The sequence below is a fragment of the Vigna unguiculata genome, chromosome 5 (genome assembly GCF_004118075.2).
Source record: "Vigna unguiculata cultivar IT97K-499-35 chromosome 5, ASM411807v1, whole genome shotgun sequence".
Lineage (NCBI taxonomy): Eukaryota > Viridiplantae > Streptophyta > Magnoliopsida > Fabales > Fabaceae > Vigna > Vigna unguiculata.
The window spans coordinates 45,679,442-45,706,919 of NC_040283.1; the positions used below are offsets into that span (position 1 = coordinate 45,679,442).

Here is a 27,478-nt window from a genome sequence, read left to right on the forward strand (position 1 = left end):
TTCATTCTATTCTTTTATGTTTTTTATTTTTTATTTTTTATACTTGGTAAAAAGAATTAATGAAATGTAAAAGGAAAAGAAAAGAAAGAGATCGAAAATATTATAATTTAAATTAAAAATAAAATAATAAAAATTAATAATATATAATATATAATTGTTATTTTCATCATTATTTTTTAATTGTTTATTTTATTGCAGTAAAAACATATAAAAATAATCAATTATATAAACAATACATTCAATTATATTTAACAGTATGTGGTTAATCATGTTTAATTCAATTAATTATATGTTACGAAAATGCATGTAAATATTAATAACATATTTGTAATACGATAATTGTACTTTTAAATGTAATTAATTATAGAAATAAAAATTTGTTGTAGAAATCTTTTCATATATGTACACAAAATTTAACGTAATTTTATTTAAATTCTATCGGCAAATATATTAAATAAAACCAAAGTAAATTTGGTTTGTGCAAATATGGGTTGAATATGGGTTGATTTTTAATTCGATCCACCTAGAATCCAATTTATCCGTACTGAATCCGTCATGAGTCGGTTGGTGCAAATAAAAGATTATACAAGTGTTTTTTGTTAAGTTGGATTTTGTATTTGGGTTAGATTATGTTATTGTTTTTAGCAAACACATAGATAATTTGTATTTTTATGATTTTGGTTTGTATTTGGATTGTATTAAAGTTTATTTAAATTTTAATTAGAATTATAATTTAATTTTGACTAAAATATAAATAAATAAATCGTATTTTGTTAATTATTCGTGAGTCAATCCATTTAATCTACCAACTTGTGGTTGGTCGGACTGGGTTTGAATTTTTTTTTGCTCATTATAAATTGAATTGACTCACTAAATGATTAATCCAAGATGGATCGAGCTGGACTGGACTAGATTACCCATTTTGATAATTCTAAATAAGATTACATTTTAATGCAAACAATCATCATATCATGTGATAGAAAGGTGGAAAAGAAACGAGGGAAGAGTGAATTATATAAAAACAAAATAAAGAAAGGTATATTTGTCTTTAATGAAGGAATATTTACATTAACTAAAAGTAATCATGATAAAATGAAAAAATGAAAAAAAAAGTGGTTATGTGAGAAAAGGAAAGAAAGAGAGAGAAGGAAGAGAGTGAGAGAAGTTGGAGTGAAATTAAAGAGGAGTGAAATTAAACTCTTCTTGTATTAAGCTCAATAAACTCCCATTAATCTTGATAAATTCACGTGTTATATTTACTTTTGATTATATATTATTTTATTTGTCTCCATTATATTGTTATCATTTTTTTTATTTAATTTAATTTTACATCTAGTTCATACTAATCTTGTTTATTTTGATTTATTTATTTATTTCATTTAATTTATTTTTAATTATTTACAACTCCAATTTATTCATTTTATTTTATTTGTCTCTAATTATGTACTAATTTTTTATATTAAGTTTTTGTTTTGATTATTATTTTATTGTATTTTGGATTATTTTAAAAGTTTTAAAAGTAAATATCATTTCATTCATTCATCGAACAACTTCTACGAAGTTACTTTTATATATATATATATATATATATATATATATATATATATATATATATATATTTTATTATTATTGTATATTGTCCGTGTTTGATGTATGTTTTATTATGTATTATTGGTTATGATAGCATATCTTGAAGCAGAGATGAGATGTGTGGGAATAAATATTTTGGTCAAAGACAAAAAGCATCTTTAGAAGAAAATTTTCCAGAGAATGAGTATTCTCAAACAAAAATGGATGAAATCTATATAATTGATTTTTCAGAAGCAACAACAAAACTGCATAAGAAATAAAAACGTTGCATGAGTCAATAATCAATTCGCATGGCCAACACGTACACCAAACTGATTCACCTGAAAAATCGCCGAAAGCCTGAACTCTTGAATCATGAGAAGTGGATAGCATAGGAGGAATAAACAATTTTGGTTCCTTATACTTAAAACCTTCGGTGAAATAATTAACTAAGTCAATATAATGAGATCAGTACAATAGCAACATTAATTATACTACACAACACTGAAAGTTTTCACACTGAAAACATCGCAGGGTTAATTACAGTGAAAATACTACTGTTTATAGCGTAAATTCAGTGACATGAAATTTTATACTTTCTATGGACAAACGTAACATTAACAGAGTCATTGTGACAGAGGGCTTGAAACCTGATCAAAGGTAATAATGGTGTGGAAAAGTTTGAGAGAGATCAACAATGTTTACAATATGGTGTCAACTCTAGCAGGCAATCTCTTGAAGTAGTTGAAAGGGGCTGAAGGATGTTTCTGGCGGAATCTGGGGTGCCTCAGAACATAGAAACCAATGAGAAGGAACACAACTTGGAAAGGAGTAACATAGAGAACTAGTGCAGCAATGAAGCAGAATGTGACAAAGAGCGTGGTGGCCCTTGTGTCTCTCCAGCTTAGTAGATTATGGAACCTTTCTCCTTGTGTGGCCAAGTCCCCTACAACAGTTTGAACCTTCCCAGCAATGCTTCTCAAACGATCATACCTCATTCTGATCATATCTGATGATCGAGAAGTAGGAAATGTATCAAACTCTTCATCAAGTTCATCAGGGTGTGCTGCATCAGCATGAGATAGTCTAGTGTCCATATGAGGAGGATGTCTTGGCCTCAATCTGAAGTTCCAGATTCCAATCAGAGAAAAATAGAGAAAAGTTGTTGGAAGTATTAGTTCTGGATAGAGAACCAGCACTATGAAAAGGATATGAATGAGTATGGTTGTGAGGGGGTTTTTCCAATTGCATATCTGATCAAACCATCTTCCAAAGGCTATCAAACCTCCTAGAACTATGGTTATTCTGAAGAAATTGGCTTTGCTCCTTCTCATACTCCACATGTGTGAATCCACATCTAGCATGTGTTCCACCACCTCCTTCCTCAGTGGTGGTTCAGCCCTGCTCAACCTCATTGACACAATCTGAATAGCCTGATGCCTAAGACTGTCTTGTTGAATCACTGATAGAGGATGAATGTAATGCATCTTTGGCAACAATGGCTGTGAATACATAGACAACATGTTTATCACAGATAAGCTTGTGAACCTCACAGCCAAGTGCACCTCTCCCATTTTCTTCACACCAGAATTATGCAGAACTAAAAGAGGATAAGAGTGTGTGTACACCCTATCAGCTTCAAGAGTGGAGAGCCTAATTCTCACCTTCCCTATTCTTGAATCCTTTGATGCACCTGGTTTCTCTCCAACATGTAAATGACCATTATCATACACCCCTACTGTGATAACAGTACATGGATCAAAAACCTCCCAAATGTATTGCTCATTCCACCTTGGACCAAGGCTATCCACTATTGTCCTAGTACGGATCCACTTCTGACCATATTTAGCTACACAATATGCATCAGTGCTTCCTCTACCATCTCTCGTCTTCATTGGCATCAGCCCTTGTGCACTTATAATCCCAAGTTCTAGAATTCCAATGCTGGGCTTCCATAGCTGCTTTGCTGTTGGCCTCAGATCACTACTGTAGTGAGTTGATTCATCGAGCACATGGTAGCCACCTTCCAAGCAAACCCTCAAGTGTATCCTACTTGAGAACCTGATCTCTTTCTTCTTTTCCCCTTCATCAACCACATGTTTTTCAAGATTAAACCACCTTGTGTTCACAGGCTTATGGTCTAATCTCCTTTGCACATTGTGTAAAGGAATGACACACCTTCCCAGGATTTCATCCTTGTTTGGTCCAACCCTGTCTTCTGCAGTCAGAACCAAAGGCTCCTCAAATGGCTCAGCAGCAACAAACATCAAATCCTCATTCCACATAGGATTTATGGTTTTACTCTGAGATGCTCTAGTTCTTAAAAACTGATTTCCCAGATTGGCCTTCACAGAAACTTCAGGATACCGGGTTTTGTCACTTGGTACCAAGTCCTGTGCCTCAATCACATTCACCCTGACATACCAAAGCTTAGGTGAAAGGTAAACCTTTGATCTTATGTTTGCAACAGCTTCAGGACCAACGGTTGCTGCATCAGAATGCCATGCATCAGGAAATGCCTCATCTGCTTGTGTTCCCATCCAAACTGCCAACATTAACTCTCCCTTGGCTTTCTCACCTCTTCTGTCTTCTAGTCTGTACCACTGTGGAGCCAAAGGGCTATCTGGTGGCACCCGTTTTGGGATTTCGTTAAGATCAAACATCACTCTCCCTACAAAGTCATCCACAGCAACATCTTTGTCTTTCACTACCACCTCCAGAACAGAAGCTTGAATCCTTTCTTTGGAGAATGCAAAAACATGGTTCCACTGAGGATTGGACTTTTTCTCAAAGTGCTTGGTGAGGCCCTTGTAGTTTCCAAGCTTCACTTCAACATAGGGATCCACACCACCAGTAACATCCTTCCCTGGTAAATCATTGGCTTTCACCACTCGAACATAAAGGTACTGCATCTGTTCAACCAGGTCATAGGTGCAGGAGAGCTTGTCCCTCATGACTGCACCTGCCCCTATGTTTGGTCTGGTCTCCTTGAGAGCAAACTCTGGTGGCCCTTCTGGCTTATGCATTGTACTCTCTCAGACACTACACTCACCAATTAACCTGCACTAATGTAAGGAAACCACTTCAAATGAAGAAAGTGGATATTCATCAAAGTTTCACAGGTCCCACATAGAATAATAAAGAAGAGAGCAGAAAAAAACCCATCATAGAGATGAAGAGTTGATTATTTTCATAGTGATTCTCAACAAAAGCTAAGCTAAATGTTTACAAAGAATGAACCTTGGAAAAGAAATCAACAATAACCTGATGCGTTCAAAGAACCATTTAATTCAGAACCCGTGTGTTTCCTTCTACTGTATTCAGATTCTCAATTTGCTCAAAAGAAACATTTCATACAAATTTCATACAAATAAACAAACATGGCATGAGGCAAAGGCAAAAGTTGAGCGTGTAGCACTTTTTGCATTTTTTATGGATTGCTTATTTTTCATGGAGCAGGTTTTGTGCGTGAGTGTTGTTTCTTCAACTACCACAACCACTCACCAAATATTTGGTGTTCTTTGAAGTTCATGCACACGCAACATACATAGAAGATATAAAGCACTAATCTCAAGCGTCACTGCAACTTTCTTCACGAGATGCACCAAAAACAGAATATGTGAAATCCAAATGAAACAAGAAAAGAAAAAATTGTGACTGGTGCAAACTGATTATCTACAATGCTGAAACATAACAGGTACAAGTTAGCAACTACCTTCTGCAACTTTCTGTCTCTTCCTTTTGTCTAGAAGAGTTTGCATATTTTTCTTTATAATAAGGAGACGATTACATTGAAATGGTTAAATTCTATCAAAATAAAAATAAAAAAACTTTGTAAAATTAATTTTTTCACAGACCCTTGTAAATTCCATAGAAGTCTTTTAAGACATTCACGTCATCTATTGACAATTTCCAATGTGAATTTGATTAAGTAGTGATTTCTTTCTTTCCAACATTTCTGCGTTTGGTGAACCGAACAGGAACCTACCCAAACTACGAACTAAAATCATAAGAAATGTCCATTTTACTATGATATTTAAATATAGTTATAATCTTCTTATTTTACTTAATCTTTTAAGTGGTTATGTTAGCGGTAAATCAAAGTTTATATATAGTGATATAATTTCTGAGATAATCTTTACAAAAAATCAATAAATCTATCATAGTTTTTTATTTAATAGTTTATCGAATTACAGTATTGATCTCCTATTATTATATATATATATATATATATATATATATATTACTTTAAATATTGATATATATTATATATTATGAAACGTATATATGGTTAAAATAAGATACACAACACACAAAAGCAGTCGTAATTTGTAATGTATTATGTAAAAATAATTTTAATTATAATAAGTATATATATATATATATATATTTTTTTTTTTTTAAATGTTATCTTTATTCTAATAAAGTTTTGATCACAATTCATCTATATCTCACATCATTATTACAAGTTTCAAGATAATTATTACCTTGATCTAACCTAAGTAATGATGGGATCATAGTAAATGAAAATTACATGATATAATTATTTATATATATAGTTTATCTTGACCTAACTATTTCTCCTTTCATGGCAAGAGACAAGACTGGGAGATTGGCTTCATTCTCCACATGAACACCAGGCATTATCACGGCCCTACTTCCCACAAACCCATCTTCACCAATTTTGATTCCACCAAACTTCACCATTCCACCTTCATCACCTTCATATATGTGTCCAAATAGCAATGCTTCTCTTCCCACACTCCCTCCTCTCTCAATCTTCACCATTTCTGGGTTCAACAAAGCCCCCATGCTGTCAACGTAAACATCACCATCCATGTCTATCTCTGCACCCATCAACCTCATCCACAACACAAACAAAAACGACCCACTTCCTATGTCCATGAAGTACTCCCCAACCAACGTTCTAATGGCTTGCCACGTGCTATCCATGGTCACCCTTTTGCTCCACAAGGCTACTCTCTCACCCTCTCTCTTCCTTCCCACCAGAACCCATTTCGCCACAACACATGCCAGAGCGCCCATAACACCCGAGAGAATCCAAAACAAAGGAAACAACCATTGCACCGAGACTTTCTCAGCGTTCTTCATGTTCATCACAAAGTTCAAAGGGGAAAAAACAGACAAACCCACCACCGTGTAAGGTAAAACTGCTTGTAGCAACGGTTGGGTGAAAACCGCCGAGAATGTCTGGTACCAGGTTCTTGTTAAGGTTAAGGTTGTCACCACTTTTGTCTCCTTTTTGGGCTTTGATGTTGCTACAGATGCTGCGACAGGACAGCAGGACAAGTCTACCTTAACGCTAGATTGTTCTACGAGGTTTCTCCAAGAGACTGGGAGTGGCAGTCCATTACGCACGTGCTGGCAAATTTCGTAGATCAATGAGCGGCCATGATCGATTGAGGCACTTTGGGTGTTGGAAGTGGCAGGGATCACATCCAACTCGTGGCTTTTGAGATAGGGGTTAAATTCAAGCCTGTCTGATTCTTCCCTTGAGAGATTCTCATTGATGTTTATCTCTCCAACATCAAGGTAAGGGAACTCACTCTCATTCCATGGTTTGGTGCAGTCTAGTGCAATGTCACGTGTTGCTTCATCTTCCGGCACTGCTCGGAGTTGCACTTGGAAGACATAGCGAACTCCACCGGGGGAACTCACGCGCCGTTGAAAATCTTCAGCAAGGAAAAGTAACGGACGTGTATCATTTTCATCCCTTGGGATTGCACCTGTTTCGGGTGGAAGAATCCCAGTTGGTTTTACCTTACCTGTGTCCTCACCAATGCTTGTGTCAATAGGCCTTATCTTAAACTTCACGTACATTTCTTGTCCATCAGTGAAGCGCATGAGCCTGCAAATGTTTGAGTAGTAATGCAATTCAGCATATGAGTGAGCATGTCTGAGTGAATTCCACACTGCGTCACGAACATGTGGGGTACGCTTCACAAGTTCCTCTCTCGCAGCAAGTCCACACACAAGCCAGCTTGCAAAATCAGCAATAGTGCGAGCATAAAACGCATTGCCAGTTTTTAGTGTCAGGTCAATGAGGGGGACATGGTTAGAATCGGGTGCATCAGAAAGAATCCTCAAAGATGCACCACGTGCATCGATCCTAGCATCATCATCAGCACTCAAGCTATTACTGTGTCTTACCATGACGGGGTAGCTTTTACCAGGTTGAAAAACCTTGTGCAGTGGAATGCCATCAAGTTTTTCATAGATTTTCAAGTGCCCCTTTCCGCTGACACCAATGCGGTGGAAGTATCTTGCTTTGACATTGATAGTTGTTGCAGCTAAATTTGCAGCCATATTTGCAACCACTTTCTTGTATTCCGTGTTCATCTCCTCTATCCGTTCATCTAAAGAGTTTGAAGAGTTCCTGATTGCAACTCGGGTTTGAGATCCAATATACACGCTACCCTCATGGAGTATGGAATTCATTGGAGCAACTGAAAGAGCACCAAGAATGACATTCTTTTCTACAACAGAGCCTGGGAGGATCAGGCTTTGACTTCCCATTACTGAATTTTCCTGAACCTCTATTTTTCCACAAGCATATCCGTTTGAATAGTAGAAACCGGTGATTATCTTGCTAAAATCACCAAGATGGACTCCATCACCTATTGACATTAACTCGGGGTTTGATACTGGGTTGATGGCTCTAATGGAACAGTGCTTGCCAATTTTTGCACCCAAAAGGCGTAAATATATGCAGAAGGCTTCTGTTCCCGAGAGAAGCTTGGCAAATCTTTGGTGGCAGGAAATGGTCAATTGATGTCTGAGCCAGGTTTTAAAATGGCTTTGGTTTTGACTGAATTTGAGCAAACGGGTCAAGGCGCAGGTGAGAGAGGTGAGTATGAGACCATGAAGCAAGTACGCGCAGGAAAACGAAATGGTAAAGAAAATAGGATTTGATGGGATATCAGAAAACATGGTGGCATATGCAACAATGGTAAATGGGACCCAATGGAATGCCCCACATAAGCAAACAAATGAAAAGTGTTGGAATGATGCAGGTATCTGGAAGAACCATATGTACAGAATGTAAGCAATGGCTGCAGCAAAGGAGCTGAGAAAGCCAGTGAGATAGATCCCCAGAAAATGGTACATGGCATTAGATTGAGTTTTGCTGGTTGTAACTAGCAACACCGCATTCTGAAATCAAAAGAAAAAATATAAGACCCTAGTTATTAGTTCAAGCTTAAATATTCATAAGTATTAGAACTGTAGCAATAGAACAATCAATGGAGGCTAAAATTTAAATAAACCACATTTCCTCCCTCAAAGTAAGTTTCAGTTATTTCAGCAATTTGCATGTACTGACCTCTTTAACGTTATTAAGCTTAGCAGGTTTGGGTACATGTTGTCCTCCTTCAATCTTTTGCAAGGGTTCTACTTCAGATCCTTCTTTAATCACACTTCCTCTCTGAATGGTAGAATAAGGCCCAATTGAAGAATTTTTACCTATCCTAATAGGGAGGAGACTTAGAATTCCATTCTTCACCTCATGGCTTTGAATCAAAACCCCCTCAGCAATGGAAACTTCATCTCCAATTGAAACCAGAGAAGGGTCTGTGATATCAACTGTGTCCAGCAAAACTAAGGATCCAATTCTTGCACCAAGCATCTCAAACCAGTATTTCAGAAACACTGTTCCTCTGAGGTGTGTTGCCAAAACTTTTGAAGAAATTTCCTGAGTTTTATACAGCGCCCACCACTTTACAAAATCCATGGAATAGATGGATATTTCGGGTGTCAGGGCATAGTTTGGCCTCAAGAAAGAGTTCCCCAAAAGTGAAATGCAAATGCAAGTAGAAACCATGCAAAGGATCCAAGAAAGAGGTGCCAAAGTCAAGGAAAGCAAATAGTTTGACCAAGGCATTCCATATACCGATTCACTGGCATTTGGTATGAAACTTTGAAAAGCAGTGATGGATAGATAAGCAGGAGAAAACAGCATGATAGAAACATAAATTAGTGCTAGGAGTTGAAGTAAACGGATACCCCATTGGCGAGACCTGGACACATCCACAACAATTTCAGTAGTGTCAATTTCAGCAACTGGAGCATGGGAATTGCTCATAAGTTCAGGTTGAGACTTTAACATAAGATTCTCGGAGAAGTTAGCCAATTCTTGAATGCATGATGCAGTGAAGACATCTATAGCTGCAACTGGCACACCCAGGAAATCTGAGAGTTTTTGAGTTGCTTTAACCACTCCAATTGAATCAATTCCGTATGCAGACATGTTTTCAGTGACTAAGATATCTTTGACTGGGATTCCAGAGTGCTCAGAAACAAGCCTTTTCAAGTGTTCCACAATTTCCTTGTTACTGATTCTTGGAATAGGCAGAGGATTACTACTTCTCACCAGCTGGGCCCGGGGTGTTCTTCCTTCTGTGCATGTTCCTGTAGTAAATGATCTTAACAGTGATTTCCTTGTCTGAATAGGTTGAGGCACCAAATTCAGTGTATCATCCGCAAACTGTTTGAGACATTCAAATCTCTTGATTTTTCCTGATGTTGTTTTGCTGATGGTTCTTGGCTTGATCAGCTTGACAGAAGCAACACTTACTCCATGTTCTTCTGCCACACGAGTCTGAATATGCTCAATCACATCTTTGCTCACCGCTTTAGCATCCCTTACTTCAGCAACCACAACCAAGCCAACTTGGTCAGATCCATCAGGCAGGGTAATCCCCTTTGCTGATAGAACCTCCTCAGGGACACCAATGACTGCACAACACCCAGGACGAAGAAATTCAGATGAACTCTCCACTGTTTTCTCAACATCTGCAGAGTAGATGTTTCTTCCAGCCACAATGATAAGATCCTTGATTCTCCCTGTGATGAATAGCTTCCCATCAATTATTCTTCCCAAGTCTCCAGTTCTTGTGTAGTTTCGTCCAGGATGATTCTGAAGCTCATTTCTAAAAGTTTTCTGACTCAGTTCTTCCTTTCCCCAGTATCCTATTCCAGCACTTGGACTACTTATCCAGATTTCTCCTTCCTTTCCGTCTTCTCGAAGCTCTTCACCATTCTCTGGATCAACTATTCTAATGTCAATATCTGCATCACCAGGGTGAATGTATCCACAAGAAACTCTTCCCTGCCAGTCAACAAGAATAGGATACCCTTCACCAAATGCACAACTGACAAACACACAATTTTCTGCCAAGCCATATCCTGGAGCCATCACCTTCTGAGATAAACCAAAAGAAGCAGTTAAATCAAGAAACCTTTTCAGGGTCTTCTGCCTCACTGGCTCAGCGGCAATCATGAGAAAAATCATGGATGAAAGGTTTAAATTCTGAAGCTTGTCTTTTTCAGACTCTAACCTTCGAACCACCAACTCAAAAGCAAAGTTGGGGCCAGCACTGTGAGTTGCTTGATACTTGCTCATGGTTTCAAGCCACAAGAGTGGTTTCTTAATAAATGTTATCGGTGAGAAAAGCACAGCAGATCCACCACTAACAAGAGCGGTGAAAAGTCCTCCAATCAGCCCCATGTCATGATACTGAGGAAGCCAACTCACTAGCATGGTCCTTGAGGTGCTCTTGTATATACTTTTCATCAACTTCACATTGTGAATAAGCCCTCCATGTGTTATCATGACTCCTTTAGCATCACCAGTTGAACCTGAGGTAAACTGCAAGAAACATATATCACCAGGCTTGGATTCACATTGATCCTCACCAGCATCTCCCAAAGCCAAATTTCTTGAGTTATTATTGACCCATGTGTCAGTGTGCAGCCAAGGAAGTTTAGGCCATTGAGCTGAGGATTTCCCAATCTTTCCAGTTAATGAGATCATACTTTTCACTAGACCTACACGTACTGCTGAATGATAAGCCACTGTTGATAAAATCGCCACTATGCCACATGACTTGGCAATGTTCTCAATTTTTAGAAGTGCTTGTCCACCTCTTTGCATGGGGTCCGGGGGAAGAACTGGGACTGGTAAAACTTTTGCTCTTAAACATCCAAAGAAGGCATCAATGAAATCTAGGCCAGGAACATAAACTAGGAGAACCCTGTCACCAGGCTTGATCACTGGCTTTTCACTTGTTAAGAGCTTATGTGCAATACAAGAAGCATTCAAGTGTTGTTCTCTATATGTTCTCTTGCCACCCACTGTTCCTCCTTCATTTATCCAAGTGTAAAGAGTTCTGTTTTCAGTGACTGGATCAGTTCCCCAATGCTTTAAATAGCTATTCAAAGTTGGCAAATCGGGAAATTGCACCCCAGGCAATTCACCTAGTTCTTTAGGCTCCTTTTTCTGGAACTCAGTTTGCAAGGGAAACAAACTCTGCAGAAGACACTTCTAGTAAGTGCAGTTCTATACATGACTAATCAAAGTATGTAAAGTCTAGATTATTCAAATCAGTGAATGACTAGTAATAATTGCTATATTACCTTAGTGTAAGAAAACTCTGGCAAATCACTGCTATTTGAAAATTTCTTGCAGATCAAAGCCATGGCATAAGATGAATTTCTCTCTGTAAGCTCAAAAGCCATAAGCCCACCGACATAATAAGTATTCCTTGAACCTTGAAGCTCAGACTCCAACTTTTCATAGAATCCGTTTCTCATATCTGCACTTGAAACTTCAAGATTTAGAATTCTTGCTTGAAAGGGGAAGCTGAATTTTGAAAACTACTGAAAAAAAAAATACCTTGGCTGCTGACATGAGGAAAGTACTTAAAACGACGTTGAAGAATGAAATTCTCAACTTCTCCCCCCATGGATTTTATTGATTTGATTGCAAGATCAGTGACCGTTTGACCCTTAATATCAGCAGAGTTGCCATAGGACCAGAACAAGAATATGTTACTGTCTGCATAAAACTTCTGCATGGCAACTGGATTTCCAATTGTGCTAGGATCTTCCATATATTCTCTAAAATAGTAAAATCCAACAGGCATATGTTCCATTCCCTTTATCTTTAAAACAGTTGTGTAGTAGTCATTTGTTTCAACTTTGCTGAACAAATCTTTTTCAAGTTCACTCACATCCATGACTTCTGATTCACACTCTGCCACAAGAAAAAGATTTGATTTTGACATACTGTTGGTATAAAGATTTTTACAGAACAACCTATCTTAGATATAAATTTTAAAGTGATAAATGTACATACCTAAGTTTGTTGAAGGCACTGATCTATAAGTTCTTCCATATTTTAGTGGGAAGTTACCCGAGATTATGATCTTATCAAATTCCATAGTTTCAATTTCATTCGAGCACTTGATATTAACGGTCACACTGTCAGAGTTCCTCTTGATTGTGAGCACTTCAGTGTTACAGTGAAGTTTTATAGGAAGTGATTCAGCAATCCTCTGCCAAAGACTCGTATATCCACCTTTAAATCGTCGAATTTTTCCAGCCATGGAAGTTCTGGTAAATTCATGAAGGTAGGCATAAGGCATATCTTGAACAAACCCGTATCCTGAAGCAGTGTAACCATAAGCCACGGATTTAGGGATAGATTTAAGTCCATGTTGCTCAAGATATTCTGGAGCTAAGTCTGAAGCAACTTCACTGACAGCATGAACCCCTAAACGACCCGAATGCTTCACCTTTTCCTGTCAGTAGCAACAGTAGAGTTAACATCATTCAACTTACAAGTTTCAATTTTGAAGTTCTAGGAACTAAGGATTTTTCTGTGTGTCTATGAAAGAAAAGTAGTAGAGACTAACTTGGATTGCTAATGTAAGTGACATGACAGATACATAATCATCAGCAACTTTGATATCTTGGTATTTTCCTGAGGAACTGTCAATAACAGCAAGCTTGTGGGAATCCATTTCTTCTAGTGGAGAACCTGTTTCTTTTGCCAAGTGAAAGATGATTGGAGCACTGCTTGCAGCCAGAACTTGGCCACCTAGATCATAAACTCTTCCTGTGTAGAACACATACAATTAAAATCCACAGTCAATTGGATTAACCAGAGAATGGTATTTGGATATAGAATACCTTCAATTTCTACAGACTCACACATGCCCCCAACTGCATGATGTTTCTCTAAGACAGTGACATTATTATATCCAAGCCTGATCAATGCATAAGCAGCTGATAAGCCACTTGGACCAGCACCCACTATTCCAATTTTGGTGTTTACTGGCATGGAAGGATGAAGCTTGGAGAATTGATCCTCTACTGATTTTTCTGGATCCATCTCAGAATCCTGCAATCAGTGAAAGTTGTGAGATCAATTGACAACTTTGTCTTCAACTTCACTTGCTTCAGTTTTAATCCATATACATACATCATTCTCCAATCTCACAGTACACAAGTGAATGTCATGATCATGCTCAAAAGTTTTCTCTTCTGATAGTGTTGTTAGAACTTAACGTACAATCATAAAGAATCAGAAAACAGTTTTTTTTTTCTAAACAAATTAACAAGGTGTTTTGTTTCCTTAAGGGAAGAAAGTTGCCAAATTTAGAAAAGACCACTTCACGAGTTTGACTTGCTCTTCGATATTTAAGAAATTGCAGCAATGTTTTTAGAGAAGTTAACCAACACATACCTTAACAGAAGCAATTTCTCTTGAAGAGGACTTCTCAGTCAGCTTGGACCATTATTGCAAGCACCTCTTGATGTGACTGCAATGTCATTGTAAGCATAAACTCGTAAATTTGAAGTGCACAGCACAAGCAACACAGATGAAAGTGGTAGGAAAATTTCAGACAGATTCCGAGACAAAAGAGGAGACATGCTGAGATACTGATATGGCAGTTCATGGCCATGATGAGTGAAAAAAAGGGTTATAAGCAAGACTGAAGAGAAGAAAAGTAGTTATTGTAGTTACCTCAGTGACTATGGAGCACGTTAAGTTTTTCTGTAGTGCATGATGCCAAATGGCATGTGTGGAAAAATGAAGAGTTATTTGAAGTTGAGTTGGATACTGTTTTGATGCTTGGAATGAATTGAGGTGAGGTCATTGCATTGCTTTGCATTGCAGTAATATATAAAAAAGAATGATTCAAAACTCCAAAAGTACTCCTAAGAGTAGCGACAAGTTGATACTGTTGTTCAACCGGTCTTCGATATCTACGAGAGTTTCACTTTCTTTCCAACACATCAAATCTTAAACATTGCATTTGGAGATCCAAATATTCCCTTTGTGGAATCCGTGATACTCAATTTTACCTCAATCTTGTCATAGATAATAACTAATGTTGTTTAATCTTAATCTTCTTTGATGCTTGGTTAAATTAACTTAATGTTTTTATAACTTCAAAGTTTTTGGTATATGCTTGTAATTGAGATTTATCTTGAAGGATATCCTTCATGAACTAGGATTTTGGCTTAGACCAATTCTATTGAAAAGTGATTCTTAATTCTGGTATATACTATATCCCTGGATTATTTTAAATTTTATGATATTTTTCAAACAATTTATTAGTTAATTGGTTGGTATAACTTAATGTTTGATGTCGTATTTATGTTATTAATTAAGGAATTCAAATACAGGTTGACTGAACTTTATTATTAAGAGATTTGAACAAAACTATTAATGCAAAATCTTAGTGAACTTTTCTATGGAAAAAAAATTCTAAGCACCTCGGAACCATAGCCAGGATGTTTATATTTGGTTTCAAATTTCAACACAATCTTCTTTTACCCTATCTTTGTTACAAAAGAATAAAATAAAGAATATTCGAGAATTTTTTTCATTGTTTCCCAATTATCTTTTCCCATCACTTAGTAGATTATTTAAAAATGATTTTATTACTAATTAATTTGTCGTTAATGTACGTGAGCTTTAGTAGTGTACAAATCAATTTTTATACTTTCAATAAGAATATGAATTTTAAGCTAATTAATATAAAACTCAATAATATACTTAATATCATTTTAGTTATGAATTGATGATACGTAACATATAACATATTTGTATTTTACGTTATAAATTAACTTTGATTCTTGTGATTTTTCCTAAGCATATGTTTGCACACTAGAAAAGAAACATTGAATTTGACATTCTTTTTTTTTCGGAAATTAATATTTTAAAGACATATAATATAGAAATACATGTTTGTTTAAAAACGAAAAGAAAACATATACCAAATATGCTATTTTACTCACACTTTGGCATTTTTTTTTCATTGTTCGTAGGAAAGTATGAAATAATGGAAATTCAAGGTTAATTAATAGTGATTCGGTTTGAATCTTATCACATATGGAATGATACATAGTGTTCTTACCTGAATTTTGTCCATAGTAAAGCATTGTTAAAAACTTCAAGAACTAGTTAAGATAAAAAATGATTGGTTAAAATCAAGAAATTGCTTGACAAGTATTGAAAGGAATTAAATAAATAAATAAATAAATGTAAAGGCTAACATTTATCTTTTGTGTTTTATTTCATTCAATCATTTGTCTTTTAAAAATTTAACTCAATTATTTATATTTTTAAGGTGGTTTAAAATGTTTATTTTGTCAAGTTAAACTTGATAATATTTTAAATTAATACATGTCATTTCCCTCTTTTTCTCCTCCACGCACTCAATTCTCAGATTCCCTATTCACCATTCAATTATTTTTCTTCTTCTTTTTTCTCCCAAAAAATAAAAATTAAAACTTTGCATTAAATGTTTAATGACATCCCAAAATTTCACTTTGACTTGACCTTTCTCTCATCGAAAGATAATTTTTAGTTATTGTTTGTGTCAAAGCTAAAAGAAGTTACAAAAACTTTGACTTGACCTTTCTCTCATTGAAAAATGAAGTTTCTTTCTTTGTTGCTATTATTTTTGAAGACATTATCTACTGTTAAAGAATAGGTTGGGTGTAGGTGTGAGTACATGAAGAGATTTAGTTTGATGGAAAAAAGAAAGAAAGAAAGATTAATTTTAAGTTAACCAAAGGATAATTTTGAATCACTTCAAAGATATAAAAAATAAATAAATTGAACTTTTAAAATTTAAGAGATGAAATCGAATAAAACGTAAAATATGGGTTTATAATAAAAAAAGTGGTTTTATGAAGCATTGATGTAAAGGTTATGAAAGTCAAAAAATGATGATTAGGAATGTATTGTTTGTATATTAGTGATGCAATGTAGCATAGCCGGCCGTTGTGATTTCGCCTTCTCCATGACTCAACCATATGTGCTTCAAACCATTGCTACAAATTAATTATATACAATTTGTAGTGCATTTACAAATTGTTCCTTTTTAATGATAACGACATTTCCATAATAAATATAAAATTGTTGTTACATTTTTTTTTATGGACATAAGTCTTTGACATTATTATATATATATATATATATATTTATTTATTTATTTATTTATATTATAAAGATGATATAGTTAGAAATTTGTTTGAAGTCTGCATCAATTATAGATAAGATTAAATTAAAATATATAAATGGATACAAACTTCATCTTATACATCATTTGTCATTATAATATCAAAATCATTAACTTCTTATTTGTTGAATCTATTATTTTACCCTTGTCGAATCATTATTGTCTAAACTCATACTCGAAAGATACATATTTTGATGTGAAAGGATGTGATGAAAATCTCACATGGACTCAAAATAAAACTAATTTAGCAAGATAAATAATATAATAAAAAAACTACAAATATATTATCTTATAATTTTAGTTTGGAGGTGGTGTGTTGATTTTACATATGAACCTTTTTATTAAATTTTCTTAATTTTTTTTAATACAACAAGAATATTTTAACTGGATGGTTTATTTTAATACCTTATTCAAATATATATGATATAAAATAAGTGAAGAAAAATCATACAAGAAAAACAAAAGAGAAGAGAAAGAAGTTTATAAATATGATATTATTTTTCTATATTATGAAAACTGATTTTGTAATTCTACAAACTTATCCATTTAACATAATTCCACTTTCTAATAACATATTTTATTTGTTTAATAATTTTTCTGAATGTTTTACACAATGTGCAAATATTCGTATTCAGAAAAGTTAAGTAGCCTGCTGAAAAATCCTGGTGTATAAGTGCATTTGGATCTACGATATCAACGTTGTTTTAATGTGCTAAAAACTGAGTTCAAAATTTATATTTTTATTACAAAATTCAGTTAATAATTTTTTTAATATGATGTTTTATTCAACACAAAACTGTTCAACATTAAAAGTTTTATATTTTTCTTTCATTTTATAACCTTCATGTCATACGAGAGACACAATTTTTTTGTTTCTTTTCTTTTAAAAAATATGTATTTTGTTATACAACAATTTTATTATTAAAAGGAATCATGAGTAACTATTTTTTTTATCTTATATAAGATATTTCAAGTGTAGGAGATATAATTATATAGATAATCTAATTATTATGGTTAGGTTGAATGAGCTAGGCTAGCACCTATCAGAGGCGAACACAAGTCAATGTTGGATTAAATTTAAATAAATATATTATCTATTTTCGTTAAAGTATTTTAATTTGGATTAGATTGAATTTATGTTTTTTTTATTAAATCCAAACAAATCAACCCGACTGATGACATATTGGATTGCGTCAATACAGTTCAAAAAACTTAAATACTGTCCTAATTTTAAAAAATAATAACAAAAATAATAACTAAAAAAAATTGAAACATTAGATTTAAAAGTACAAAATCATTACCTAAATCATAAGTCATTAACTTAAACAGATTGAGTTTATATCAAAATAATGTGGAAGACCCTCTTGGAAGTCCTACATCGACTAGAGATAAGGTCAATTCATAATATATAAGTGAGATGCAATTACCTTATAAGTTGGTTTTGTGGAGTTAAGTTAGGCTTAAAAATCCACTTGTAACATGATATCAGAGTCATGTTAAAAGATATTGGGTCGCTAACAGACCACTCACTAATTTCTTGTTCAACGCACAAGATAAATATACCGAATCCAATTCAGTCTTTCTATATATATTCAAATTCAAATTTGACCTAATTCTTACATATGATATTATTCCTCTTTATAATTTCTTTTTACTCAATATAAAACTTAAATTTATATTCAAAATTTCAAATTGTTCAAAGTGACCAGTGATTTCGTTTTCATTATAAAGTTCAGAGACAAATGGTAATTTTTTTCTGAGAAAGACATTTGGGTAATAAATATAAAGTTTAGAAGTTGATTAATTCTTAATAATGAGTCACAGAACGAACGATGCTACTTGAAATCATATTACTTTGTGGTTTGCCAATTGGAAAGATTATGCCATGCTTCTCAACCAAACTATTTACATTTGTCATTAAAAAAAAACAAACTCTTTCACACAATTTTTTTTAATATCTTTCGGAAGTTCTATTATTTAATTTCATAATATACATTTCTGTTACCTGAGGAAAAGCATCTTCATTACATTCTCAACTTTATTCTTTTCTATCTAGAATGGTAGGTGTTCTTTATGTAATTTATTTATAAGATTACTATAATCATCATCAATATTTATAAGATTCTATTAAATAAACTATTAAAAAAATTCACATAATATTGACGTAAACATCTTTTGAAACATCCATTCTATCTATTGACAATTTCCAAAGTGAATTTGATTACGTGGTGATTCCTTTCTTTCAAACATTTCTGCCTATGGTGAACCGAACAAGAACCAAACCCAAACTACGAACTAAAATCATAAGAAATATCCATTTCACTATGATATTTTACTATAATTTTATTCTTTTTATTTTACTTATACCATAATTTAGTCTTTTAATCTTAACGTCAACATTTTTTTTTTGTCTGAAAAACAAATGTTATAGAATGCGTTTGAAAAGAAAATGATCATTCACGTTTGCAAAGTCAGCGCCAATAATAACAATAAACAAAATTTCTCTTTTTTCTGCTGTAATTTTATAAATTACAAAAATTTCATAAACTTATTACACACATCTCATTATCGGCAGATATAGTTCTCTAAAATACTAATAAAAAAATATTTATCCTAACTCCTACAAAACTTAAGCACTAATAAAGCGAAATTCCAAGGATTCCAATTGTGACACATTACCAAAGTATATATGAACATTAAATAATTCAAGGTCAATATCATAGTTTATAAACATGGTCTTATTACAACACTAATTATTTAAGCAAATACAAAAGCTTGATCCAATGACATTGATGAGGGTAATTATTCAAACACAAGCTTACTCATCAATAGAGAGACGGGTTCCATAACATTGCAGAGTAAATATTGGTAAACATTAATCTAGGCTGCAAGTGAAAAAGGGTTCCGCGATTCTCTCAAAACTTTTTCACATGAACAACTTCACCTTCCTTAGCTCCGGATTCAAAAATTGCCTCTAACACAGCAACATCTCTTGCACCCTCAACAATAGAGAGTCGGGGCTCAGCCACAAATTCACTCCCCTTCTGCTACAAGGAAATAAATTAGACTAGAAAACAACATCCTGTTCAAGGTTGTTCTTTATATTTTTATCAAAAGTTAAATATGTTTTTAGTTCCTAAATTTTGAGACGAAATTAGAATTTGTCTCTATTTCAAACTGTGATATAATTTGATTCTTAGACTTAAAAAGTAATAGATATATAATCTTTCCAACCAAAATTTATTTGATGATGATGTTTCATGCTGCTGACATTTGAGCTGTTTTACCGTTTAACACGTTTAAGCTCAAATGCTGGAATATCGTTTAGCACGTGAAAATTTTACATTCTTAGATTAAAAGGACTATATTTATTCATTTTTAAACTTTGAAAACTAAAATAAATCAAAGTTTGAAACATAGATGAATTACAATTTCACATCCAAGTTTAAAAACTATAAACATATTTAACCTTTTTAGTATAATGTCCATGAAGTTGTCTGAATCTAGTTTCAGAAATGTTTGGAGAAGTCATTGATAAAAAAAAATGTAACATGAACAATGATCAACTTGAAAATTTGTTAGGAATTCAAACGTAAGATGAGGAATTATTTTGTACTCAATTTACCTTGAGGGTGTTTTCAGATACATCACTAAGAAAAGCTTTTAATTCCTCAATTACTCCATCGGATGGAAAGGTGGACCTTTTGACTTGTCCATCGGCACCATGAAGAGAAACCTACATGGCATCACAAGACATAAAAAATGATGCCATTTTTTTATGAAAACCAGTATCAGAGACTCAGTACATACCAGGTAACCTTGTTTTCCTTCGAAAATTTGCTCAATTTCCAGGGTTCCATTCAAGCCAACAAATCGCCACAAAAACTATAATATAATAAAAATCATGAGTAAATACATAAAGAAATAAATGCATGAATAGTAGTAGTCTAGCAGGTGTGACACATCTGTAAGAAGAATGATCTTTGACCACTTGCCTTGGGTGTTTTGGAGTTGACAACTACCGCAAACACTCCTGAACATCCATTCTCCAACTGACTAAAGATAAAACATTCCAAAATTAATCTTGGATTTGCAGTCATGTGTTGTAAATTAACTTCATGAAATAGAGGCTTACAAGACAGATGATATGGTATCTGGGGGAGGTAAGTTCAAATCTACGTGAGATGTCCTTGCTGAAACTGAAGCCACCTCAGACCCAACAATCTGCCAAAACAAAAGGTTCAAAGAACATAATTATATACGAAATCAGGAATTTGTATTTTTTGGATTTTCCTGTATTGTTCTTACGCTGTGTCTTTAAAATACATTGTTTGGACACCGATTTTTATGTTTTAAAATATATTGAAAAGAAATTTAATATACCAACATCAATGTATTTTTAGTGATCAATAGAAGACAATGCCAAAACATCCAGAAAAGAATTTGAACTCGAGAAATCAGGCCTATAGCCCCTTCTCTTGGATTCCTGATAGATAAATAAGTTGAAAGGACAGTATCTTTTAGAATAACAAGCAACTTTACTTCAAGCAGGTAAGAAGACAGTATTTCTTAAAAAAAATTAAATCATACAACCACTATCTTTTTAATGCCCAAGTGTATTTTGGGAGCAGAGCATTAAACACTAATAACAAAGTTTTTGGTAAGATGCCAAAGAGTATATCAGTTTGATAAAACCATAATAAGAGTTTGTTGCAACCATAAATTTCATTGGAAACACCAGAACTACATGAGACAATGAATAAAACAATCAAATGAACACTACAAGTTAAAGATTACCATAATAATAACAAAAAAAAAAGATTACCAATCTTAACGCTGCAACGAAATGCACGCCCATATCAAGCACGTAACCTCCCTGCCAGAAAGAGAAAAAGGAACAACTTCACATAAGAACCAAAAATCGACAATTAGTACAGTAAAATAGGCCTAAACTGTTATGCAGATAACATGATAAGTTATTGAAGAACTTGGATTTACAATATTTTACTTATCAAGTATAGCCACAGAAAAGAAAATACAAAAAAAAAAAAACAAATTCTTAATAGAAATGGATTAGATTGTTTGAGTACTCCATAGATTAAGACATATAAAGATCCAAACTTGGATTTTCAGTCACGTATTGTGAAGGTAACTCTATGGATTAGAATTTAGCAGAGGAATAAAATTATATCCATTCTTATTCACTACCAACATTAAGTTGATCCAGATATTAAGATTTCGTATATTATTGAATTATTATATTAAATAGTATAGTTCTTCTAGTTTATAGGTCAGAATGGTAGTTCATTCCAGTGATCCAAAACATAGGTTATATGAGAAATGCTCTTTTAAATTTAAATACTCAGACAGCGCACAACTTAATTACAAAGCACATACAGTGAAACTGTGCCTCCAGCTGGTAGAATAGTAGGGGTTTGAAGTGGTCATTGATGCTTCCATAGTAAGGTGAATAGTGATAATTTTCCCAATGTCAGCAATCAGTTTCTTGCCCTGCCAAAAAACTCATGTGACTGTACAGTTGGATTCATAGGTGGGTCAAAGAGCTCAAAAAAACGAATACCTCTAGTAAGCCAGACTCAAATCGGTAATTTTCAGCCACAGACCATATTAATGGACCAGGGGAAGCAGCAGAAATAGATTGATAGCTGGACAATGCAGTTTCCAATTCAATTGTACCTGCATTTTTGTATCGATGTATAGTTATGCTATTGCCCTGTTTGATTTTGAAGAGAAATATAGAGGGTTTTGGAAAGAGAAATAGAGGGAATGAATATGGAGAAGGACAATGATACTTTAACCCATTTTTTTTGACCCACTTTTAACCTACCACTTCAATCACCATTAGATCATTACATCACATCACTAAAAAGAATTAAAAAAAGATGATCTAATGGTAATTGAAGTAATGGATTAAAAGTGGATCAAAAAAAGTAAGTTAAAATATCATTTTCCTATAGAGAAACATCTTGAGAAAGTATAAATAGGTAAGAAATAAAGTTAAATGCTTAGTCGTTTGATAGAGTAGAAATTTTATGCTTGTTTTCACTTTCTCCCAAGACTCTCTTTCTCTCCACACTCTTGTGAACTTTATCAATCTCACGCAGCACTTTTGGGTTCTAACTCTTATCCTAGTTTTTTTCTTATTTTCTTATTCACTCTACTACGTTGAAAGGTTGAAGATGAACACAAAAACATTAAACATGAAAAGTGAGAAAGTGTGGTTAAAGACGGTTAGACGATTCAAGCTTTGAAGTTTTAATGTTTAGCGATAATATGAATAGAGAATAAATTTTTTGTTTTTCACTAAGAAGTCTCTAAGAAAGAAGTCTCGAGTTTTTAACTCTATGAATATTTTTTTCTTGTGTTTAAGGTTTTAACTTTGATTAAAGAATTTCAACAAGATGTGGACGACACAAGATTTTTGGACTACAATATAAACTAAAAGATAAGAATTTAGGGATTAGGATTTGTTGGAGTTCCATCAACAACAATAAAAAAAATTTGATAATACTAAAATATTTAGGAATTAGGGTTTATTTATTTTTTAAATATGTTAGTAATGTAATTATGTTGTTATTATTATTTTTACTTGGACTTTTGCAATGTGTTTATTTTAACGAGTGTCTAAGACTTTAGCAAATGTTGGAGCTTACATTCTTTGTAAATAGAATTCTAAAGGGGTCTTCTTTCTTATACTCATATTCATATTCGATGGATATAAATATTTTATCACATTTTTATTTCAATCAGATAACGATCCGTACTTACTTTTTTAATATTTCAATATTAATTAAATAAATTTTATTAAAAAATAAAAATTATGACAAACAAGATATTATATTATTAAATATTCAATATCGAAATAATTTATTATTATTTTTTTAATATCAAATATTTAAAAATAAATTATAATTATATATATTTTAAATGTTTCTTTAATTTCTTCGTCTAAATTCTAATAAAATATTTTTTTATACATTAATAAAAATTATAAAACATCATTAGGAGAAAATTTCATAAAAACAAAAATTAAATTAATAATAATTAAAATTAACAAATTTTTATTTTTTGAATTTTAATCTATGTCAGATAAAAAATAATAAAGAAGATAAATTTTTTATATTACTTATTCATTTGATTGAATACTTGAAAATTAAGTTAAAAATTCACATAAGAAAATAAAATAAAGAATAAATAAAAATATTAAGAAGGATTAAAAATATTCAAATGAGAATCATAAAAACAGTTTCACATCTCCAAGATGTGAATAAATTTCATAGATATAAAACAACTCAAACAAATAAAAGAGGAGAAAAAAATATATACGAAAAAAAAATGAGTTACAAAATTAAAGACTAAAAATATTATATATATATATATATATATTATTTAAAATTTTAAATATTACACGTACTTAATATAGATATTTTTTTATAAAATGGAGATGGATTCAAAAAATATCCAGAAGGATTGATTTATTTACCACCCCTATATAAGGAGGTGGGCAAAAATAGAATTGAACTTTCAGAAACTGCATTGAATTAATTTAAGAAAAAAAAAACATAAATTGCTTTTAGGAAAAACTAAAGTAAACTATGTTTGAAGTTTAGTTTGAAAAGAAAAAAAAAAAGAATTGCAAAAAGAGTATTTCAGTGCCCTGCTGACCCGAACTGTTCGCAGTTTAAAGATGAAAAATATTACCTTTCTCGTTAAAAACTAGTAACCCCCCATTGGCACACTCCTTATATCCATAGAAAGTACTTCTCTCTGTCACAACACTTCTTTCACTTTTACACTTAATTAAAATTGTTTTTTCAGTTTAGCTCATAGAAACTATTTTACCAATTCAATTCTTATACAATCTAGTGCAAATACTACCATAACAAAAACACTACTTACTTGATGATGCAGGTTTCTCTTTATATCCACCAAATTAGGCATCCAACGCGTCAGAACAAACAAAAATTTAGTGAATGACACAAAATATATATACGTAAAAACAAATTTGTGTCAAAGTAAATTTACTAGCATGGTGTAAAGTAGCCAGGCAAGTTCCTCACCGATGCAATTAACCTGATAAGAAAGATAATATCTGGCGAACAAACTTGTACACTCATAGGTTTCAAAAAGAAATCATTACCTTGAATAACATGTTTACCGGCCTTTAGCAGCCTCAGTGAAAAGTCAACCTGCAACAATCGATTGTTTGTTAAGAAAATGTAAAGAAATTGTAAATTCTGTAGAATTCAAGTTCAAAAGCCCTTCCAATTCCAATTAAACTTGACAGATAAACAATCTAGCTCTCAGAGTTAGAGGTCTAGTTATAGTGAGACTTAGATTTTTTTTTTTTTTCTTTTCTGAATGCACAACCTCACATCAGCACTATCGGAAAGCACAGTGGGAAAATTGAGATTGGAAAGCACCTACCTGTATATCCAAATCCACATTTTGAAAGTAGGTAATACACAGTATGGCGATTAAATGCAGCAGGTAGACAGCAACATGATTGTTATTATTCATAATTTGATTCAATTAGAAGCCAAACAAGAAATAATTACCTGAATTGCTATGCATACACAAAGTGATCGAGAGTGAGAAAAGGTAAAGATGAGAACAGAGAAGAGAAAATAAGAAACCTGATTTTGTCCAGCCAACACGATAGCAACGGCATCTATGGATCCATCTTGGATGATCTCTTCAAGACCGCTATCTCCCCATTTACACTCCACGCCGGCAAAATGCTCACCGGCTATCTCTACGGCCGCCGTAGCAGATCCCTGCGCAGAAAACGTGAATTCAAAAATTCAAAATAACCGATGATGAGATTGAAAGAAGAGCGAACAGCAATGGAAGAATGGTATTACCTGACTGCGGCTCCAAATGGCTTTGAGATGGAAGAGATGAGAGATCTCCGCGAGTTTGGGAATGTACACAGTCTTCACAAAAATACCAGCTCCCAGAATTGCGATCTGAGGAACCTTCGTCGCCATAACTACAATTCAACAACAACAACATACAAATTTCACTATCTGTTACAAAACGCATTGAAAGGTTTGTGATCAAATCTCACCTTGCTTTCTCTTTTTCTTTCTTTTTCTTCTCTCACTGTTTCTGCTCAGCTGCGAGTCTTAACGGATATCTTCTACGTGCTCAGCATTTCTAATGAACTGTTGACTATGTACCTTGCTGTCAACTCCCGACCAATATACACCACATAATTAAAGTGATTAAAAATAAAAAAAAAATTATCAATGTCAGAAATATTTAAAATAAAAAATTTAATTTACACATTTAATATTATCCCCTAAATTAACTAGTTTTACCGATAAATTAGTTAATCGATCTATAAAAAATATTATTTCAAACATAGAATTTGATCATGTGTTTTATGCATTTTCAGTATAAAAAATAATATTATTAATATAATTATAAAGATAATATAATAGTAGTTAGTTCAATTATCCACATGTTACACATGTTTGTCTGTATGTTGTTCATATGGGCTGAGCCCACCAATTCAGAGTCCGTCCACCTCGGGAAATGAATCACAGAGTCTTAATACGTGGACCATCTTGGTTCACTAGGCTACTTCACAACAGTTGAGATAGCAACCTATAATAATATTTAGAAAATATATTTTTTGACATTTCTAAAAAATTATATTTATTTTACAATCAATTTTAATAATATAATAATATATATTATAAATTTTAATTAAAAATTAAACAATTTATTATTTTAAATTATTAAGTGGGTATTGATTGTTTGATGAGTACTAATCTATCACCACCAGTATTTTATTATGTTGTGAGCTCAATGCATTTCTAAAGTTTGAAGAAAATTAAATTAGATAGGTTTCAGTTTTTCTTTCCTCCATTTTTCTCCCTTCTTCGTCCCTATTATGCTTTTTGAGTTGGTCTTTGATTTGTTGTCGTTGACACTTTTTTGTTGTTGTGGTCACTGACACCTTGATCATGTTATGTTCGTTTTTTAGGTTGTTGGTGGTGGTATCTTTGGTAGTAATACAGTGAGAATAATGATATTATAATTTTTTTTTTTAACTCATCATTTTTGTTACTTTTAAATTATAATTTTAATTTTTTTTAATAATATGATGATCTAAGAAATGATAAAAATAATAAATTAAAAATGAATTAAAAAAAGTGGATTAAAATAATTGAGGATGAAATTATTTTCCGTGGGATCATAACAAGCAGACTTGTTGGAATTGTCGTATTCCTAGAAGTTAATGTTATAGTTAAATTTTTTAGGTATAATTAGTCGCATAGTACCCAGTTTGGTACTGAAGTTTCTAATTGGTGCCCGGTTTTAAAAAAGTCTCAATTACGTACCCAAATTAGTTTAAGTGCACCAATTGAGTCCAAACCGTTAAATCTTCCGAAACGGCGTTTAGAAAGTGGTAAGGTGGCAGTGCAGAAGCGATACGTGTCAAATAATAAGACATGAGTGGTTGAAATTATAATTGTACAGTGTCCACGTGGTATTTACATTTGAAGGAGATTTGCCCCATTTTTGTTGTCTTCTTCCTC

At 33.1% G+C, this 27,478-nt stretch overlaps 5 protein-coding genes across 7 annotated transcripts; all 5 read right to left on the bottom strand.

Moving 5' to 3' along the window:
- Positions 1–1,988: 1,988 nt before the first annotated feature.
- On the bottom strand, positions 1,989–4,969 carry LOC114183779 (FT-interacting protein 3-like). Of its 3 annotated transcripts, none has more exons than XM_028070910.1 (2): positions 4,834–4,969; positions 1,989–4,629 (listed from the first exon to the last, which is right to left on the bottom strand). In XM_028070910.1, exon 2 carries the CDS (start codon positions 4,593–4,595, stop codon positions 2,271–2,273), a length of 2,325 nt encoding a protein of 774 aa, XP_027926711.1. In that variant the 5' UTR covers positions 4,596–4,629; positions 4,834–4,969; the 3' UTR covers positions 1,989–2,270. The 3 variants fall into 3 exon arrangements, with proteins under 3 accessions (XP_027926711.1, XP_027926712.1, XP_027926713.1); XM_028070911.1 differs by having other exon boundaries at positions 1,989–4,634; positions 4,834–4,957; XM_028070912.1 differs by having other exon boundaries at positions 4,810–4,957.
- Positions 4,970–6,129: 1,160 nt separating this feature from the next.
- LOC114184776 lies at positions 6,130–8,549 on the bottom strand. The gene has a single exon (XM_028072086.1). It carries the CDS (start codon positions 8,518–8,520, stop codon positions 6,130–6,132), a length of 2,391 nt encoding a protein of 796 aa, XP_027927887.1. The 5' UTR covers positions 8,521–8,549.
- A 335-nt stretch (positions 8,550–8,884) lies between these two features.
- On the bottom strand, positions 8,885–12,180 carry LOC114184777 (mycosubtilin synthase subunit A-like). Its single transcript, XM_028072087.1, has 2 exons — positions 12,004–12,180; positions 8,885–11,896 (listed from the first exon to the last, which is right to left on the bottom strand). The coding sequence occupies exons 1-2, from the start codon at positions 12,178–12,180 to the stop codon at positions 8,885–8,887; spliced, it is 3,189 nt and encodes a 1,062-aa protein (XP_027927888.1).
- A 6-nt stretch (positions 12,181–12,186) lies between these two features.
- Positions 12,187–14,304, bottom strand: LOC114184778. The gene is made up of 6 exons (XM_028072088.1): positions 14,181–14,304; positions 13,853–13,914; positions 13,561–13,771; positions 13,284–13,486; positions 12,725–13,169; positions 12,187–12,622 (listed from the first exon to the last, which is right to left on the bottom strand). The coding sequence occupies exons 1-6, from the start codon at positions 14,302–14,304 to the stop codon at positions 12,204–12,206; spliced, it is 1,464 nt and encodes a 487-aa protein (XP_027927889.1). The 3' UTR covers positions 12,187–12,203.
- A 5,268-nt stretch (positions 14,305–19,572) lies between these two features.
- On the bottom strand, positions 19,573–26,114 carry LOC114183195. Its single transcript, XM_028070122.1, has 13 exons — positions 25,999–26,114; positions 25,793–25,920; positions 25,565–25,705; positions 25,069–25,117; positions 24,828–24,845; positions 22,489–22,604; positions 22,305–22,418; positions 21,733–21,783; positions 21,043–21,131; positions 20,903–20,963; positions 20,718–20,792; positions 20,533–20,643; positions 19,573–19,951 (listed from the first exon to the last, which is right to left on the bottom strand). Exons 2-13 carry the CDS (start codon positions 25,916–25,918, stop codon positions 19,823–19,825), a joined length of 1,080 nt encoding a protein of 359 aa, XP_027925923.1. The 5' UTR covers positions 25,919–25,920; positions 25,999–26,114; the 3' UTR covers positions 19,573–19,822.
- Between the last annotated feature and the right edge of the window lie 1,364 nt (positions 26,115–27,478).